This window comes from Heloderma suspectum, chromosome 3 (assembly GCF_057233095.1).
Source record: "Heloderma suspectum isolate Gila_16-S chromosome 3, 16-S_ref, whole genome shotgun sequence".
NCBI classification, from domain to species: domain Eukaryota; kingdom Metazoa; phylum Chordata; class Lepidosauria; order Squamata; family Helodermatidae; genus Heloderma; species Heloderma suspectum.
The window spans coordinates 245835120-245855039 of NC_139460.1; the positions used below are offsets into that span (position 1 = coordinate 245835120).

General features: G+C 41.0%; 1 protein-coding gene across 7 annotated transcripts in view; it reads right to left on the reverse strand.

Moving 5' to 3' along the window:
- The window catches only part of SLC18A2 (solute carrier family 18 member A2), a 55325-nt gene extending 46451 nt beyond the window's left edge, over positions 1-8874 (reverse strand). The window contains exons 1-2 of one of the 7 annotated variants that reach the window (XM_084846110.1): positions 8734-8874; positions 5945-6095 (exon numbers count right to left, since the gene is read on the reverse strand). In XM_084846110.1, coding sequence (XP_084702236.1) covers positions 5945-6065 — 121 coding nt within the window. In that variant the 5' untranslated portion in view covers positions 6066-6095; positions 8734-8874. The other 6 variants (XM_084846111.1, XM_084846115.1, XM_084846112.1 and 3 more) reach the window with 6 other exon arrangements.
- Between the last annotated feature and the right edge of the window lie 11046 nt (positions 8875-19920).

A 19920-nucleotide genomic window follows, 5' to 3' on the forward strand; every position in this document is an offset into this window, starting at 1 on the left:
TGTTTTGGGCTACAACTCCCACAGTCTCTGACCATTAGCCATACTGGCTGGGGCTTTCGGGGAGATGCAGTCCAAATCATCTGGAGGGCACCAGGTTGCCTACCTCTGAAACATATGAAAAATAGATTAAAGTGTTCCTTAACAATTTCTCTCACTACCAGAATAGAAACCTTACATACATTAGGTATTCGAGAAAGTATATCCAGATCAGAGGGTATTTTTTCCAGACAGACTTGACCCTCAGCGTTTAATTTTCTAAACCTTAAGCACAGGTAAGATATGATGGACAATGGAAAGACCCATACACACACTCCCTCCATGGGATAAGACAGAGTAGTCAGATGAGATATATAGTGGTACAGTGGGATTATCTTGCATTCTGTATGGATGGAGCTTGGGAATGTACAAACAGCTGGAAAATTGAGAGAAGTAGCCATGCCTAAGCCAATTTCTGCATACAAGAGAGGCTCCAACAGGACTTCGATTTGAATGAAAAGAAAAATACTTCATCATTTAAAGCCAAGAATTAAAATAACAACATGCCTACTCCTCCCTTTATTTATTTCTCTTAAAAATGTGTAGACTACCATTCATAAACAAAAGTGGGTCCACAATGGTGTACAAAGATAAAAGAAGCATCAACAATGTAATATAAAACACAATAAACATCAAGCCATAACACTGAGAGGAAAAAAACAACTCATCAAACAGCTAGATACCAAACAAACATTAAGCTGTAAACAAATTAAAATGCCCAGGCAAATAAAAACATTTTAGCCTTGTATCTAAAATAATACCGCATTGGTGCCGGACAAATCTCTTTGAGGAGGGCACTCCAGAGTCCAGCTGCCTCCACTGTCAAAGGACACCACCAGCCTTTTATAATGTAGTCCAAGGAATTGCCACTTTATCTGCATTATCTTTCATTTACTCAGGCAAATGAAGCACTGATACAGAAAAAGTGGAGAATAAAATATGAATAAGAATGTTTTATACTGAAGATGGTTTTTCTGTCTTAATTCCTGTTGTCTGCAGTAAAACGTAAGAACTGTGTTAATACTCAACAGGTTGCAAATCAGTATTTATCAACAGTATATTCAAGTTCTACAAGTCTTTTTCCAAAATTCTCTGTGTTCCTTCTAAAAAATGTTTTACTCAATGTTTGATAGAGAAAAATAAAGGTTATACATTTAGAATTGGATCCAGACTAATATAATTTCACTTAGTACCCTTTGAAATCAATGGACTGAAGTCACAGCTAACATTTGACATGGATGTCAATGGGACCTAAGAGCAACTAAGTTAGTCTTGGATCCAACCGATAGAATTTAGTATACTGGCTGTAATTATTTTACTAACAGTAATAAATGTATTCAGCAGACAAACATTTTAAAGTATGTTGCTTATAATACAATTCAGTGATCCTGAGGAGAAATTTGTTTCATTGTATGTTAACCCACTTGAGCTCAGACACTAACGTTCAAATCATTTCTTATTACTTTAGGCGTCAATGAAGCAGGAGTCAACGAAGCAGAAAAGGTAAAAGGAAAATGCTGCATGTGATTTAAAATCCTAATTGCATCCTAATTATATTAATAATCAAGAAAGGAAACGATAACTTCTAAAATAATAAAAGCAGGTGACGCAGTATGCTTATCAGGGAATATTAGTAACAAAATAAACAGTCATTTACTTGTATCATGTCTTGTAAATGTCTGAATCTATTTACTGGGACAACAATTGTATTTATTCAGGAAACGTTCGTGCTGAGATAAGTGAAAGTGCCTTCAGCATGTACATTACTGAATAACTAGTGATATGGCAATACGTCTACAAAGGGCTATTTTTCTTTTTAAGAACAAAAAGGTAACTTTTATGTGAATATCATATCAAACATGTAAGAATACTAATGCCTCAGAGCCTCACTCATACTGCTGCTATTAAAGCAATTTTTCACAGAAAAAGATGCAAAGCACCGAGATAGCTAGGAAAGCTGAGTAATAGAGAGAGGAAAATGAAAAATGATGCCAACTTTCAAAGCTTAAAACCATTTGGAAAGTTGATTTTCAAAACCAATCCCATTCCTGATTATTTCACTATTTTGAAGTGGCCGTCCCTCGATAGTAATCACAAAGCTAGCTTTTTGTTTAGAAAAAAATTATGTTTCCCTAAATATGAGACTCAGTAATCTGTTTTAATAAATCTCTTCACTGACATCAATTTTAAGTGTGACTTGCCAGCACAATGAAATCTATGTTGTCACTCACTGCTGCATGCTCACAGAAGAGAACACAGAAGAGCATCAACTCCATAATTTATGGACTTCAATTTAATTTTGTGACAGAGAAATCCTATCAGCCACTGTAGACAGCTCTGAAACATCCAAAGCCCTGCTGGCATGAGCCTGGCAGGGCAGAAGAGAAGCATGCAGATTTTTTCACTTCCTCATCAGGTTTTCTTTTCTTTCTTTTTTTTAACTATTTCCCTCTCATTTCAAGTAATGGGGGGAAATGATTTATGTCAGCTTGGGGCTGATGTAAATTTCCCTCCACACTGGAGGCAAGTCCAGGGTCTGGGAGCACTTTGGATTCTGTAGAAAGCCTCCCAAAATGTGCCCATACCCCCCGATCCTCTGTCTTTTTCACTCCCAACATCAGAGCTCTGACATCGGGGAGAAAAGAGCTACAGATGCGCCCGTGGGAGCTGGGAGGAGGTATCCAAGGTTGGATCTCCCCCACCGAGACCGGACCTCTCTCTTTGCCCTTGAAGGGGAGATCTGGAAAATCCCATGGCCCCTAGGACAACCTCCCCGGGATCATAGGACTGCAACCTAAACTAGACTTTATACTGCAAAGAATAACTTGTAATGAAGGCTTCAAGAATAACATTTTGAAAAGCTAAAGAAATCCAATTTATTTATTTTTATTTGGGTATTTATAAACTAACCTTCATCAAAAGACATCAGAGTGGTGAACAAGAAATATGTAATAAAAACAATAAAATACAATCATAAAACAATAAAAGCCAGTAAAAATAATAATAATAATACAGAGACTGACGAGCTTAAAATTCCTGGGCAAAGAGAACACTTTTGACTTGGTGCCAAAATGATTTCAAGGTTGGTGCTAGATGCACCTCTGGTCCAAACACTAGTTCAGCACTTGCATGACCTCTCCTGACTCTAATGACAAGGAGAAATAGTGCTAGATATCATCACTAAATTGATGGCATCTCACTTCAGACCCCTTGATGACCTCACCCAGCAGCTTCATATAAATATGTAAAAGTATGGGATATAAGATGGAACCTCGCAGAACCCCACAGCATAAATGCCACAGAGCCTAGCAGAACCCATCCAATGCAATCTTCTGAAACTGTCCCTGCAGCAAAAACATTCTAACACCATGGCCCTACCTCCTATCGGTCCAGCAAGATACCATGGATGATGGTATCAAAAGCTGCTGAGAGATCTAGGAGAATCAACAGGGTCATACTCTCTCCATCTTTCCTCTGACCGATGCCATCCATTAGGAAGACCAAGGCCATTCCATTCCAAAACTGGGCCTAAACCCAAACTGAAATGGATCAAGATAATCTATGTCATCCAAAAGTTCCTGGAGTCGAACTACCACCACTTTCCCCAAGACCATGTCCCAAATGGGGAGCCTTGGCTATTGGGCAGTATAGAAATGTAATAAATATAAATAAATATTAGCAACTGTGTGATAGTTATCAAGATCTCCTGGATCCAAGGAGGATTTATTAAGGAGTGTCTGTACAACCACCTCATTCAAGGCAGCTGAGACCACCCCTCTCTTAAAGAGGCATTAATTGCCTCTTGGACCTTTCCAGTCAATCCCTCCAGCCAGCTGTCAATAGCCAAGATGGGCAAGGTGGTCATCCACATCCTCAAGCCACATCAACTGAAATTGTATCAGGAGCTGTATGAAGAATGGCATCAAGTTCAAGGTGAATATGAGTAACTCTATCCTTAAAGTGCTTTGTAAATTTATCACAGCAGGGCTCTGCTGGTTCCATTACAACCACAGTAGGACCTGATTTTAATACCCATTCACCATCCAGAAAAGCTCTGTGCTACTCAAGGATGCTATGGAGGCAGATAAATAGTTTAGATTACAGTGGATTTAAATCACAAAAAAAGAGGGCCAATTTAAAAGCATGCTTTAAAACAAGTTTCCAATTATCTATTGCACATATTTTCTGAACAAGCGTGCATATGGATTGGTGGCTCTAATGAGTAATACATACAGGTTTACATTTAAATAGAACCTAGGATTTCTTTGGGTGCTAGGATTTCTTAGTGTTGACTGTTAAAATTGTTTAGATATGTATGTGTGTGTATTGTCTGTTTATAAGTTTATATCTAAATGGTTTTCTATTATGTGCAATATTGTATTTTAAAGTGTTTAATCTTTGTAAACTGCTCAGAGAGCTTTGGCTATTGGCTGCTAAGAAATGTAATAAATGAATGAAATGAAGGCATGGTTTAGCATGATGTATGAATGTGGTCACTGATTTGTTGTTTTGTCTGAATCACAGACCACTGACAAACGATAGCTAGGTCCATTACCCTACCTCATGAGGCTGCTGCATCATGGACACAGTCTGAAGCCTAGTTCTCTGAGCAGATAGGAAATAAAAGCGAAAAGAAGCTGTAAACTTGCCTCTTATACATCTGGAAGCTCAAACTATGGTGTGGGTTCATAACTATGGTTACACAAAACATGGTTTCATGTTATATCTGAACCTAGCTAATGTATTTGATAGAGAATCTTGGATTCAGTTTTAAGAGATTGTATGTAGACTTCTAGCATGTTTGCAACAAACTGAGATTTCATTGTAAACTATGTTATTTTTTAAGAGGTGAATATAACATGGGATTTTTAAAAACAACAGCAACCACAAAACCCTAATCTGATTTAAATTTTAGAAATTGATATTTTTAAAACTTTATTTTCATTTATTTATTTAAATTATTTATATCACACTTTAAAAAACAGTTTTCAAAATAATCTAGCTTTATTCACTCTGGTTTAGATACCTATATGCACATACAGAAGCTATATTAAATTGCCATAATCAAATCTGGGGTATCAATCTAAGGTTGTTGCTGTATGTTCATTTTATTGTAATGCTTTCTCATGTTCATAGCTTTACTGTATTGTGAAAATGTCCCCTCTTTTGCAGCCTCATTACAGAAGGTAAAACTTTGGTGTGGGTTATATCATGAGCAAATGACCATCAGCAATTACCTCACCACAGCTGAGTCAAAGCAAAATTCTTGTGTTATTTCATGGTATCGCTTGCTGCTGTGAGTAGACAAGCAACTCATGCAAATACAGGGGCATACTAAGTTAAGAGGCTTTCACTATGGAGTAAGTACTAAGAGTATCTGGCACCAATTATACATTGCTGCGTAAAATATGTGGGTGTAGTATTTGTTTCTCTGACCAATGTTGGTTAAGAACAAGTAGTTCTTCAAATTATCTAAATTTGTTGCTAATTTCATCATCTATGATTACTAAATACTGTGGCTTTGCAAACCTAAATCTCACAGAAACAAAGAGGAAAAAACAAAACTATCAAAAGGAAATGTACATCTCAAGTTTTATCTTCTCTATCATTTTCATTTGCAAAACCACAAAAGGGGGAAACAGCTTTTAGAAGTAAGAGACCAATGTTCTAGTCTTATAATTTTTTATTCAAAACATCATCCAATAGTTAATGCATATATACATAAAAATAAAACTATTATAATACCTGTAATAACAGGACATTTCAAATAGTTTTGGGAATATATCTCAAATGACTGTCTTTCTTTATAAGGAAGTAAGTTGCACTTTCAGAGAAATACCACACATTTTTAACCTGAATGGATGTCAAATAAATAAGTATGATATAGGATTGGGGGAAATCTACATACCAACTACAGTAAGCAGCATGTTGTCCAAGAGCAGAGCAATGAAGACAATCAACAAGATTAGTTTCCGGGATTGCCGACTTTCTCTGAGCCAACTGAGGACACTGAATTCACTCCAAGCCATGGTTTAGTTTCCCTTGAGTAATGGCTTATACTGCAAACATAAGAAATGATATGTTAACACTAATCCAGAATTAAAAATTATAATCTTTTGTTTCCATGGAAGTCTTCTTAAGAGAGAACATGACTCCCAATCTGCTACTACTAAAGTAAGAGATGTTTGTTTCACTTCCGTTCCCAGGAGAGTTAAATAGCTTCTTCTGCATTTGAGATCTACTTATAATCTGTTATTAAACTAGTTTTTCCAATAATCAAATCATAAATTATTATTCCAGCTAAGCTCCCATAATAAGCTTCAGTGTTACCATTCCAATTTATTACATAGAAGAAACCATTTCTCCTACTGAATGAGGTAAACTGCGGTGTGTGTGGGGGGGGCAACTTCAGTGAGCAGAGTCCTTCTGTACACAGAAAGTAGATCCTGGATCCAAGCTAAACTGTGCAAAGTCCAAGAGCTAGAAATGAAGGGAGTTTACCAGGCATCCAGGCATATTAAAATACAGGATGTACAGATGCATTCAAATATGGGTATTGACTAACTAGGTTAATAAATCCTTCTGTACATAGACCCTTAGGGAAAAAAACATCAAGCACTTATTGCATCATTTATAATATTCTCCATGAATGGTCAGCATGTATGCAATGAATCTGTAACCTTACAGAACTCCAAATGCTACACATATAAGTTCACATGCTACCAGGACATAATAATTTCCTCTTGATTATGGTGGAAATAATTCCCATCTCCAAAAAATCTCTAGTTCTAATTTGTTACTGCTTAATTTGTTTTGGCAAATCTACATAAAAACAAACAGACAAGGGTAACAACAAATACAGAGAAAGCAGATTACTAGATGTCTCTGAACCTCTTACAAGTAGCCGTTTCCAAGGCTCCTGGCACAAACACCAACCAGGGATCCCAAGCCTACTGCCGCAACCTGGACTACAAGGACAAGGCACCCAACAGAGATAAGCAATGGGGAAGGGAACAAGATCCAGCATAACCTTCATGAATCCCTCCAAGCTCCCCTCCCAAAAGTCTGACTTGCAAATAGGGGAAACTGTACTAACTTAACAACCGTGCCTTATTCAACATGTAGGAACAATGTCCACCACACCCAGTATACAGGGTAAGTATGCTGTTTGCACAAAGTGTCCCCTGTGTCTACAAACCCCCAGAGGTAAAACTGTCCCTAACCATACACTGTCCCTAACCAACATTTACACTCCATGCTGACTGCCGTGAAGGAAGTACATTCTGTGCATACTCGGAAACACTCTTTTATTCTAACTCTCAGCCCTGATGCTGAAAACAACCTCCAGGATTTTGCCTCAGCTCAATCACTCCTAACACTATTTTGTTACATACTGCTAATTCTGTCCCCAGTTGCACAAGCCCATATACATTAATCCCACACCGTACAAGGCCCCTAGAAGTAGGAGCTGTGGCTCACTGGTAGACCACTTGCTTTACATGCAGAAGGTCTCAGGTTCAAATTCTTGGCATCCCCAGTTAGGGATAGAAAACGGCGTGCCTGAAACCCTTGTCAGCTGCTGCCAGTCAGTGAAAACAGTGCTGAGATAGATGGACTGACTCAGTATAAGATAGCTTCCTATGTTCCTAAGTTGTAGATGCTGGCATCATTTTTTTTAAAGGAGCCATAGCAACAAGGGTGACTGGGATTTATTTTTCCCCTCTCTCCAATCTCTAGAGTTCACTAACCGGCCCATTACTGCCTCCGCCCTAATATGGCTTTCTAGTGGCCCCATCTCTCCCCTCCTAAACTCACCATAGCTCATGCCCTTGCTGCCTCATAGTTACTGCTGTCCCACTGTATAATTACTCACACTCATAATTACTCACACTCTATAATCCCACATCTAAAACCCTGGACTTAATGGTCTAACGTTAGATGGTCAAGTGTATTACTTCACATGTGAAGCACACAACTAACGTTTCTCTTCGCTCCCCCTCAACCCACCATATTTTAAACCGCCTTCTACATTCCTAATATATTAGGCAACAAAACAGTTTGCCCACCATAACTTTAAAAAGCACTCTGAACACGTGCAGTTTTGCATTTCAAACTCACTTAATAGGACTGCAGCGGCTACAGAAATAAAATGGAGTTGCTTCTGCACCTGCCTCTCTAGATAATAATCTACACAAGAAGCCGGGGGTGGGGACTGGCTCAGTGGTAGAGCACCCACTTCGCATGCCGAAGGTCCCTGGTTCGATCCCTGGCATCTCCAGGTAGGGCTAGCAAAGAATCCTGCCTGAGACCCTGGAAAGCCACGGCCTCCTCTCTGGGTCCCTACTGGGCCCCTATTTGGGCCCCTACTGGGCTGTGGCGCCCTGCTCTTTGGCCCCAAGGTCCAGCCCTACCTGCGCCACTGCTCACATCCACACTCCTCGGGGTGTGTGTGTCCCCATACCCACTGCCTCTCCATACGGCCCCTCCACATGCCCCATTGCCACATTCCGCCACAACCACCCCTGGCGCGCCTCTCACTCTGGGCGCGCGCCACACCCTCGCACTCACTTTTCCCGCCCATATCCTTGCCCGCTCTCTTTCCCGCCTGAGTGCCCCGACTGGCACTGCTCTGCTCCGCTCCGCTCCGCTCCCTCGCTCTGTTCTTCCCCCTCACCATGCGCCAGAGGCTCCACTTACCCTCGTGGGAGGGCAAGGCTTCCCAGCCGCCGTCCCCGCAGCTTTACCGCCTGCCCAGCCCGCCACTGCCTGCTGCTGCTCAACCGAACTCCAAAGAGCTCCCGGCGCCTCTGGGCAGCGACACTTACCAGACTCCTCCTTGACGTCACGCCGGATCCTTATCTCTCCCCGCGACGGCCTCAGGACACGGCTCGCTCCAAGCAGCCACCCAAACAAAGCGTTGCCTGATGCGCGCGCTCTCCCCCCAAGTCTGCACCCGCTTTTCGGTCACCTCGCTTCCTCCTCCTGCCACAAAACTCAGCTCAAGTGCGTTACAAGTACGTCCCTCTCGGATTCATGGAACTAGGAAGGGTGCGCAGATGAAGACCCTGTGCAGAGCCCGGGGCACTTTTGCAAGCGTCTGGCTCAGAGAAATCGAGGAAGAAATGAAAACTATCGCTTGTGGCGCAGATGGCCCCGCCGCTGCTGTTGCAGCTGCTGCGAGAGGGATAAATACTAGGAAGCCAATGTGTAAAGAGCTCATTTAGCCAGCTGGACTTTTGTTGGCATCTCCATCATTGGGACGCAATGAGCAGGATGCGCTGACACTCTTCACCTCCCCCTCCACGCTGGTTGTTAATAGCAGCACCTTTCATTATCACCCGCAGAGAGAGTTGTGCAAACATTAGGCACAGCTAGATGGGTTCTTTAGTGGCATCGTTAAACTGCAAGGATTTTAAAATAACACAAGCTTAAAAAAAAAAAACAACCCAAATCCCGTATGTTTCTACCTGTTAATATTTGAAATGTCTGTGCCTTCGTAATGGATCAGCTTTTAGCCCTATACAACCCAAATGAAAATATACCTTGCAGGGTACTGGGAACTCAATCCTAAATATATATTTTGTTGCAAATAAAACCATCTGTTTCGATGAGATTATGTCCCCTTAGATGATTGTACTTCCAACAAAATATATTTAGGATCGGGTGTGCGAGTGGCAGAGGGGTAGTAGAAAATTGAGAATTTGAATCACTCTGCAGGGGGGAAATATCGTTAGGTCTAATTTCTCACTGCTAAAAGAAAGTTAACTTTTTGACTAATCTGTTTCAGCAATTTCCACTACCTAACACCAGTTAATTCAAAATTATTATTTAATTCACTTCCATAAGATGCTTGATTGTTTATCTAACCTGCTTTAATATTTTCACCTTTAAGTGAAATTTTATATTTTTAGGTATCAGCCTTTGTAACCGTTACTGCTATTTTGGACTTATTTCATAGTATCTGAAAGCAGTCATCTGTTGCTTATTATGAACAACTATCAGATCGAAGCTGGGTAGTCATTCTTGTTCAGGAGTGTTGCTCTGCCATTTCAAATTGTCTTTCCAAATCTATCAAATGCCAAGGCTTAAAAAAATAATGAAATGAGCACAAAGCCGCTTTCTGTTTAACCAGGAGAACTAATGTAGGCTGTAATCTTATTCCCACTTCCTTTGGTGTAAGCCCCATTGAACATAATAGGACTTACTTCTGAGTAGAAACGTATAGGATTGCACAGTTGGGCTGATTGGACAGATTAATCCACCACAAGAAAACTAGCACTAGTTCATGAAGAATGGATGGGAATTCATTTATTCAAACCATTAGGTGAAAGAAAGAGAAATTATCACAGAAATTATTGAATTTACATTTGTATTTGCATGTGGACATTTGCATTTAAACTTGGGAATTCTCCCTCAGATTTCAATTTGCAAATCTTAATTTCTAATTTGATAAACTGAGCTTTAGTTTCTTAGGTTGCAGTCCTATACCCACTGGAAGCTCAATGGCACTTACTTCTGAATACATGTGTATAGGCTTGCACGGTATTAGTGAATTTGCAGTTTTGAATGGGAATTTCTTCTGTTGGTGAACTTGCATGTTGGTATTCAAATGGTGACAACAAGAGATGAATTTCAGGCAAAAATCAACAAGACCTATCATTTCTGAAATTTGATATTCAAATTCCTCTTACGTGCCTTTCTTTATGAAGAAGAAAGAGATGACATTTACTTGGGGTGTGATTTGATAGGTAGTTCAGTATGCTACCTAACTCTCTCTCTCCCTCTCTCTCTCTCTCTCTTGAGAGAGAGAGAGAGAGAGAGATACACATACACATACACACAGTATATATACTGGATATATGAAAAATGTTCATTCAAGCTCCCTCTGCGTTTGCAAAATGCACTAAATTTAATTTAATCCCAAATCCATACAATTAACATTTCACAAGAAATTTATTGTATAAATTAGGAAACCACAGATAAACTGAAAATAAATATGCAAATGACAAAACTGCTCTGCAAACCTAAATTCTGAAGTACTCAGATTTAAAGGTCCCATTTTGAATACAAACTCAATAAATCTATCAAATCTCATTGGTTAACAATATCTGGTTCAGTATTAACGACTTTTTAGTCAGTCTCTAGCTCTTATTAAGAAATAGAGGCTACAAATTTACCAGTGAATTTGCATCTGGAACAGAGATTGGCACTCAAGCCCAGTTTTGTAAGCTATCATATAGCTCTTCAGATCCCAACATCATTGTGTCTGTTGTGCTGATCTGGAGTGCCACCTATGACGTTGGTACATCCTGTTGGCAAGAGAGGACAACAGCATAATTGACGGTAGCATATTCCTCAAAAAGAGGTGATGTTGGAGAAAACAGGATTACTATTACTGCATCTCTGTGTTGAATGCAGATGAGGGAACCTTACTGAAATATGGAAAGGCAGGGAACCTCCATCCTGTATTCTCATTACCATATAAATGTGCACACTACTGAAAGGAATAGACCACACCAACATTATACCAGTAATATAGTTCACTCTTCTTGAATATAATTATACCTATCATAATAATTGGCTCCAGACTTAGTTATAATTAGAACAGACCAACTGAAATCAATGGGATCAATGGCTAATTTACATCCCATTGATATCAGTGGGTGTTCTCTAAGTATGCTAAGTCCGGATCTGACCCCTAATCATAGACGACAAGCTTTCTACTTCTCCAGAACTCTTCATCAGTCTGGATGTTAAAAAAAAGAAAGGGGCAAAGGGAGAGAAAAATGTTAGAGCCACAACATTTGCAGAATCAGAAGATTCTCCAAATGGAGGGATGTAAATAGTTGAGGCCCACAAGGATCTGTATTGGGATCAATGCTTTTCAACTTGTTCATAAATGATCTGGAATTAGAAGTGAGCAGTGAGGTGGCCAAGTTTGCTGATGACACCAAATTATTTAGGGTGGTTAAAACAAAACAGGACTGCGAAGAGATCCAAAATGATCTCTCCAAACTGGGAGAATAGGCATCAAAATGGCAAATGTGGTTCAGTGTTTTTTGTGGTTCAGCAAATGTAAAATGATGTGTGTTGGGGCAAAAAACTTCCATCTATATGCGGATGGGCTCTGCGGTAGTTATGACTAACCAAGAAAAACATCCCAGTCCGCCACCTAAGGTCCTCTGAGGGCTTTCTGCTGCAGCTGCCTAATGTGCGATTGGCAGCCACATGCAAGAGGAACTTTTCCTTTGCTGCCCCTCAGTTGTGGAACAACCTGCTGGTTGAAATGCGCCTGCTGACCTCATTGAAGGTTTTTAAGCAGGCATTAAAGACTCTATTATTCCGGCAGGCCTTCCCTTTTTAGAACTCTTTTTCCTTTTACTGATCTTATATACTGTTTTTAAGTTGTGTTGTGTTATCGTTGGATTTTTATTTTTTATCTTTTGTTAAATTGTTTTAACGGCGGGGCGGCGGCAGCAGCAACAGGGGCAGCGGCGGAGCGGTGGCGGTGGCGCCTGATCTCCTGGCCGGGTGCAGCGTATGCAAATGGCGGCAGCTACGGAGGCCACCATTTGCATTTGCTATTTTTCGCCGTTCTAGCCTACGTAAATATTTACGTAGGCTAGAACGGCAAAAAATAGCGAATGCAAATGGCGGCCACCGTAGCCGCCGCCATTTGCATACGCTTTTTTTTTACTTTGCTGTGATAGGCTATGTAAATATTTACGTAGCCTATCACGGTTAAGTACAGGGACGCAAACAGCAGCGGCTACGGCCACCGCCATTTGCGTCCCTGCTGCCCAGCAGCCAGATGTCTGGCTGCGGGCGGAGCCAGCTGGCGGCTCTGCGGAATCCCCGCGGAGCGGAGCCAGCCGGGCAGGACTCCAGGCGGAGGGACAGAGCGCCTCCCCCACCACCATGAAGCAGATCTGCGAAACGGTAAGTGACTTTCGTACATCCCTATTAGAAGGGGTTACATAAACTCATGGAGGACAAAGCTGTCAATGGCTACTAGTCCCGATGCCTATATGCTACCTGCAGTATCAGAGGCAGTATGTCTATGTACACCAGCTGCTGGGGAACATGGGTGGGGAGTACTCTTGCACTCATGTCCAGCTTGTGGGTTTCCAGTGGGCAGCTAGTTGGCTGCCGTGTGAACAGAATGCTGGACTAGATGGAACAGGTCTGATCCAGCACAGCTCTTATGTTCTTAATATTCTCCTACACACCATCTTAAGATTGTGTCTAATTGCAGACTACAGCATGGCTACAACATCAAGCCAGCTTTTTTCTCTTCCCCTACCCCTTTCTTTACTCAGTATGCAGCCTGATGAAGAGTTCTAGAGAACTCAAAATCTTTCTCACTATTTTGTGACATTTGGGTTGTTCCCAATAAAGTGTTACCTTTATCAACTGTGGATTATGTACAAAGGCATTTTGGAAATAAGTAAAAAGTCTGTCCAATCATGCATTAATACCGTTTCATGGAGTAGAAAATAAGATTAATCACAATGTCATATATATAAATGCCTCCTGAAGGCATTTGTGTACATAAATTCTTATGTACACAACTGTCTGGGGAGTGTGTTTGTGTGTGGGGGGGAATACACATATATTTCAAACATAGGGCGCAGTCCTATCTGATCCGCTCTGGATACTCGTAAGCATCTGAAATTGGAGGCTTACATGTATCCAATGCTTAGCGAGAGGTGCTCTACATTTTAGCTAGATGGGCATTTTCACCCATCTAGCAGAAGCTTCAGGGAGAGTGAGGGAAGGAATCTGGGGGTGGCTGGGGTTAACTCAGATCCCTGTGCCCCCAGTCTACTCCTCTCCCCGCCCACCAACATGCCCCCTTTAACCCATCTACAAGCAAGCAAGGGAGAAAGGGGAAGATATACCCAACTGAATGCAGAGTTCCAGAGAATAGCAAGGAGAGACAAGAAGGCCTTCTTAAATGAACAATGCAAAGAAATCGAGGAAAACAACAGAATGGGAAAGACTAGAGATCTCTTCAAGAAAATCGGAGATCTCAAGGGAACGTTTTGTGCAAAGATGGGCATGATAAAGGACAAAGAAGGCAGGGACCTAACAGAAGCAGATGAGATTAAGAAGAGGTGGCAAGAATACACAGAAGAACTATACAGGAAAGATCTGAATGTCCCTGATAGCCATGATAGTGCGGTCACTGAACTTGAGCCGGACATCCTCGAGAGTGAAGTCAAGTGGGCTTTAGGAAGCATTAGTAACAATAAAGCTAGCGGAGATGACAGTATTCCAGCCGAGCTATTTAAAATCCTAAAAGATGATGCTGTTAAAGTGCTGCATTCAATATGTCAACAAATCTGGAACACTCAACAATGGCCACAAGACTGGAAAAGGTCAGTTTACATTCCAATTCCAAAGAAGGGCAACGCCAAAGAGTGTTCAAACTACCGCACCATTGCGCTCATTTCACATGCCAGCAAGGTGATGCTCAAAATCCTACAAGCTAGGCTTCAGCAGTATGCGAACAGAGAACTACCGGAAGTACAAGCTGGGTTTAGAAGAGGCAGAGGAACTAGAGATCAAATCGCCAACATTCGCTGGATCATGGAGAAAGCAAGAGAATTCCAGAAAAACGTCTATTTCTGCTTCATTGACTATGCTAAAGCCTTTGATTGTGTGGATCACAACAAACTGTGGCAAATTCTTAAAGTGATGGGAGTACCAGACCACCTTACCTGTCTCCTGAGAAACCTGTACAAGGGTCAAGAAGCAACAGTCAGAACCAGACATGGAACAACCGATTGGTTCAAAATTGGGAAAGGAGTACGACAAGGCTGCATATTGTCACCCTGCTTATTTAACTTATATGCAGAGTACATCATGAGAAATGCCGGGTTGGATGAATCAGAGGTCGGAATTAAGATTGCTGGGAGAATTATCAACAACCTCCGATATGCAGACGATACCACCCTAATGGCAGAAAGCGAAGAGGATCTCAAGAGCCTCTTGTTGAGGGTGAAAGAGGAGAGTGCAAAAGCTGGTTTGAAACTCAACATTAAAAAAACGAAGATCATGGCATCTGGCCCCATCACTTCCTGGCATATAGAAGGGGAAGAAATGGAAGCAGTGACAGATTTTACTTTCTTGGGCTCCAAGATCACCGCAGACGGTGACTGTAGCCATGAAATTAAAAGACGCTTGCTCCTTGGGAGGAAAGCTATGGCACACCTAGACAGCATAGTAAGAAGCAGAGACATCACCTTGCCGACAAAGGTCCGTCTAATCAAAGCTATGGTTTTCCCAGTAGTAATGTATGGATGTGAGAGCTGGACTATAAGGAAGGCTGAGCGCCGAAGAATTGATGCTTTCGAACTGTGGTGCTGGAGAAGACTCCTACGAGTCCCCTGGACTGCAAGGAGGTCAAATCAGTCCATCCTAAAGGAAATCAACCCTGAGTGCTCATTGGAAGGACAGATAATGAAGGTGAAGCTCCAATATTTTGGCCACCTAATGCGAAGAGAAAACTCCCTGGAAAAGACCCTGATGCTGGGAAAGACTGAAGGCAAAAGGAGAAGGGGACGGCAGAGGATGAGATGGCTAGATAGCATCACGGATGCAATGAATATGAACTTGAGCACGCTCCGGGAGAGAGCGCAGGACAGGAAGGCCTGGCGTGCTATGGTCCATGGGGTCACGAAGAGTCGGACACGACTGAACAACAACAACAAGAAGTGGCCAGCACGGTTCACTCCGTGGTCAGGCCACTCTTTCCAGCCTCAGATCAAGGAATCCAAATGTCCCTCAGATGCTGTCTAGGGGACATAGGATTGCTCCCTCCTAATAGAAAACTGAAGACTCATATCTTGTAGCTGCAAACAGATGTGGAATTAATTTACACAATTAATGTAAAATAATGCAGCCTCATTCAGCAGCAAAAAGTGGTTATTTAGGTAAGGCTTCAGTGATGGGAGATTACATTAATGGTAAATAATGAATTTTAATGAAACATCAATAGAAATATTGCATCAGGAAAAAAAGAATAATTGCATTGTCACAAAGCATCAACAAAGAATTTCATTCGTAATGAAGTCTATTTCCAAAGAGAAGTCCACATGTCTGTGCACAGAACAGAGAGGAACAAATTCATTTATGATGGGATATACTGTATTGTAAAGAGTTTGACATGAAAGGCCTCCTCTTCGGTGGGTTATTCTTTCCTCTGATCCTTCTACTGTCTTTTCCTCGCTGCTGTCCATGTTGACAATGGCTATTTAGTATTGCTCAAGTTTAAATCATTGGCTTGCCAAGTCTCTCAAGCTGCCTCCAAGGAGCTGACATTCTCACTGCCAGATACAAAAAGCCAATATATATTAAAAGGGATCTTGTCAGCACCTTTGGCACAAATGGCTGTAATTGCTTCTGAGAGTACTTATTTTTGCACAGATATATTATTAATACTTACATTGTGGTAGCATCTAAAGGTCAATACTGCCAGGTTTCCCTTGTACATGGCCCAACACAGCACACAGGTATATTTAAGCAAAGTGCTCTTTCACAAGTATCCATGTGCATTAAGATCAGTCAACAAAATATTAGTTGGAAGAGAAGTGCACGGCAACAATAAATCTGATTGCAACCTGGAATTGTGTGCCATATTCTGAATGGGTGTTTTCATTATGACACTAGTTCTGATGTTATCCTGAAGACATTATTTCGAGAGGTCTTCCCTGAGTGACCAGCTGCTGTTTATTAAATTCAGAAATTGTTCCTTTTAAAATGTTTTAATTGTTTTAACATGGTGTTTTATTATTTTACCTTTATTGTTCACTGCTCCAAAATCTTTTGATGTTGAGTGGTATATAAATTTTGTAAATAAATAAATAAAATATTATAGAGCAGTTTGTTTCTTCCTCAGAAGATCACTGCTTTCAGAAGAGGTGGTGAAATACAATGTTAAGTCATACTCCAGAGTTAATAACATAAATGAATTTTAAAAATGAAGAGAAGCTAAAACTGTCATTCAGTTGTCACCTTGAGTGCCATTTTTCAGTAGAAAGGCAAGGTACAAATCAAATAAATGAATTTATTAATACACAAGAGCCCCCATCCCCTCAACTCTTCCATTTACTTCGAGTGATTTTGTTCCATCCTGCCCTGTGATGGCAGTAAAGATAAGCAGTTACTCTGGGCTCCAAAACTGAAAGGCAGCACATACTCTGGCAAAGTCCTTTGTCCAAAAGAAATGGACAAAGGATGGGTACTTGCACCATCTTCATCCAAGCAAGAAGTCCAGCATCAAGGCTGGTCACCCTGCCCACAAGCTCCTACGTGTTAGCTCATCACTTTGTTCTGGCCTTATCAAACTGATCTCCCTTTTCTACCTTTTCCCTCCGCTCCCCTTCCCTTGTGTGTCTTATTTATTTTAGTTTGTAAGCCCAAAGGGAAGGGCCTCATATTTTGATTGACATGAGCCACTTCCAAGAGACAATACCTCTCTGAAAAGTGGGATAAAAATATAATGAATAAGCAAATTAAGAAATGGCGGGACAGTGCGTTTGAAAAGTCAGTAAGCATATACGTAGAATCAGATGTTGAACATATTTTCACATTCCATAATTTATTATTTATTATTTCACTATTTATGAGTAATCTAATGACTTGAGGGATCCAGATCATACTTTGGCATTTGGAACTAACATGCACAGTTAGTTGATAACCTCAGCAAATGAATGGCCTAGCTGCGGGGAAAGAGAAGGACCACACTTCAGAGAAGAACTATGCAAACTGAGTTTAATCCAATCCAACAAATTTGATGACCATTTTCCATCTCATTTGGGTTTGCCAAATTGCTGTAAATCCTAAAAAAAAGCCCCATGCCCAGGATCTACAAAATCCATTGTTATTTCCAGTAAATATAAGGGGTGGGCAATTTGTGGCCCTCTAGAATTTTTTGGCCTACAGTTGCCATGATCCTTCACCACTGCCTATGCTGGCTAGGGCTGATGAGAGTTGTGGGCCAAAGCATCTTGTGGCCCACCCTGATGTAAATGGTGCAAGAAAAATGAATCATATTTGTATGATGAAATCAGAAATGGTGCTAAATTCAACAATATCCTTCCAGAGTTCATGAACAATAAACAAGTCTCCAAGAAGGTAAAAGAACAAAACATTGAACATGACCATTTCTTTAAACCTGAATTATACCTTTAGAGCAGAACAAATTGTATGTTTTGGAGGAAATTAAGCAACAATATCTAGAAATTCAGTTCCAATAAACTGGCAAAAAAGAAAGACTTGGGGTTTAATCTGTTACTTCAGAAGGTGAATGTGTGTTTTGCTAGATCATGGGCAGGCCACCTTTTTGGGCTCAAGGCTTTTGGGCTTTTTGCAATTTGAGAAACTGTCATGGGCACTACTACAAAATGGCTTTCATGGGAGGCAATGCTATTCACAAAGGATGAATAACCTGCCCAAATTACTGAGTACACAGTAGAAGTGTAGTCTGAGCCACAACACACTAAACAACTTTTAACCCACAGTTGTCAGCACCAACAGAAACCTGTTTCACAGAAGGCAAATTCTTTTTCTCTTCCCATACCCCTTCCTCTGCCAGCCAAAGCATTTTCCCCATCTCTTTTTCTCTCTCACCCGGGATCTCCACCCATACATGCTCTCTTTCTCTCTCGCTCGCTCTCATTCTCTCTCATCTTCATTTCTTAAGAATGTCTCTCAGCCCCATCAGATAGCTCAGAGGTATTCACAGGAAACAAATATGGCCAAAACTGGAGGCCCTCACTTTGCTGCCCCAGCTGCTGCGTAAGAATATATGTGTGTGTGTGGAAAGGTTAGGGCACCTTGGCAGGTGCCAAGAAAGATGTCTGGGCACATTGGTGCCTATGGGCACCACGTTGCCTACCCCCGTGCTACAGCCAACACTATACATTGACTTAGATCCTGACTACCTCTTCCATGAGTGCAAGACGCACTATGCAAATGAATGAACCCCTGATGTTGTGGGTGGTTTATGGTCCATGAAAGCTTATGCCAGAATAAAAAAATGTGTTCATCTTTAAGGTGCCACAAGATTCTTTGTTGTTCTGGCTGCAATAGACTAGTATGGCTATCCCTCTGGAAACTTTAGATTTCAGTGTCTACAAGCTTCATAGAGAGGTATTGATGGAGATCATCAACTCTCCATGAGGGAGAATTGACAATTGCAGAGACAAGGGTGTCCTCGACCAACTTATACTGCTGCCTTGTCACCCATGGATTAATAAGCATATTTCACTAAACATTGCACTGAGCCTGTGTGATCTAACGTGCGACCTGCTAACACATGTTAGCATGCAACTGTCTGCTTGAGCAACCATCCACAGAAAACTGGAGCTGTGGATATTTGTTGTATTAACTGTTCTCACAATCTAAGCCTCTCTCAGTCTCATTGCAATCTGATCTGGATGATGTGTGAAGCCTTGTTTGAAGCAACACAACTTCCATTCATACCTGCATGTTGTCCAGGCAATGCAGTTGGACCATTTAATGGAGAGAAATGTAATTTTGCAGTTATTTCATATGATTCATTTAACAACTGAAGCTTAACAAAGAAAGCAAAATTGAAATGGCCTCTTCAGATGGCTACACGCAAGATCTCGAGGTTATGATTTTGAGTCATATTAATGCTTCTGTTATTCACTCTCATGTCTATCTTTAAACAGGAATTGTATTTATTTATTTCTATACTGCCCAATAGCCAAAGCTCTCTGGGCAGTTCACAAAACAGGAAGGGAAATGATACATGTCTACTCATAGAAAAGACAAAAGTGTGCTAAACAGCTCTTGGATACCACCCATTCACATGCATGCAAATCACACAAACACACACACACAGCCAGAGCA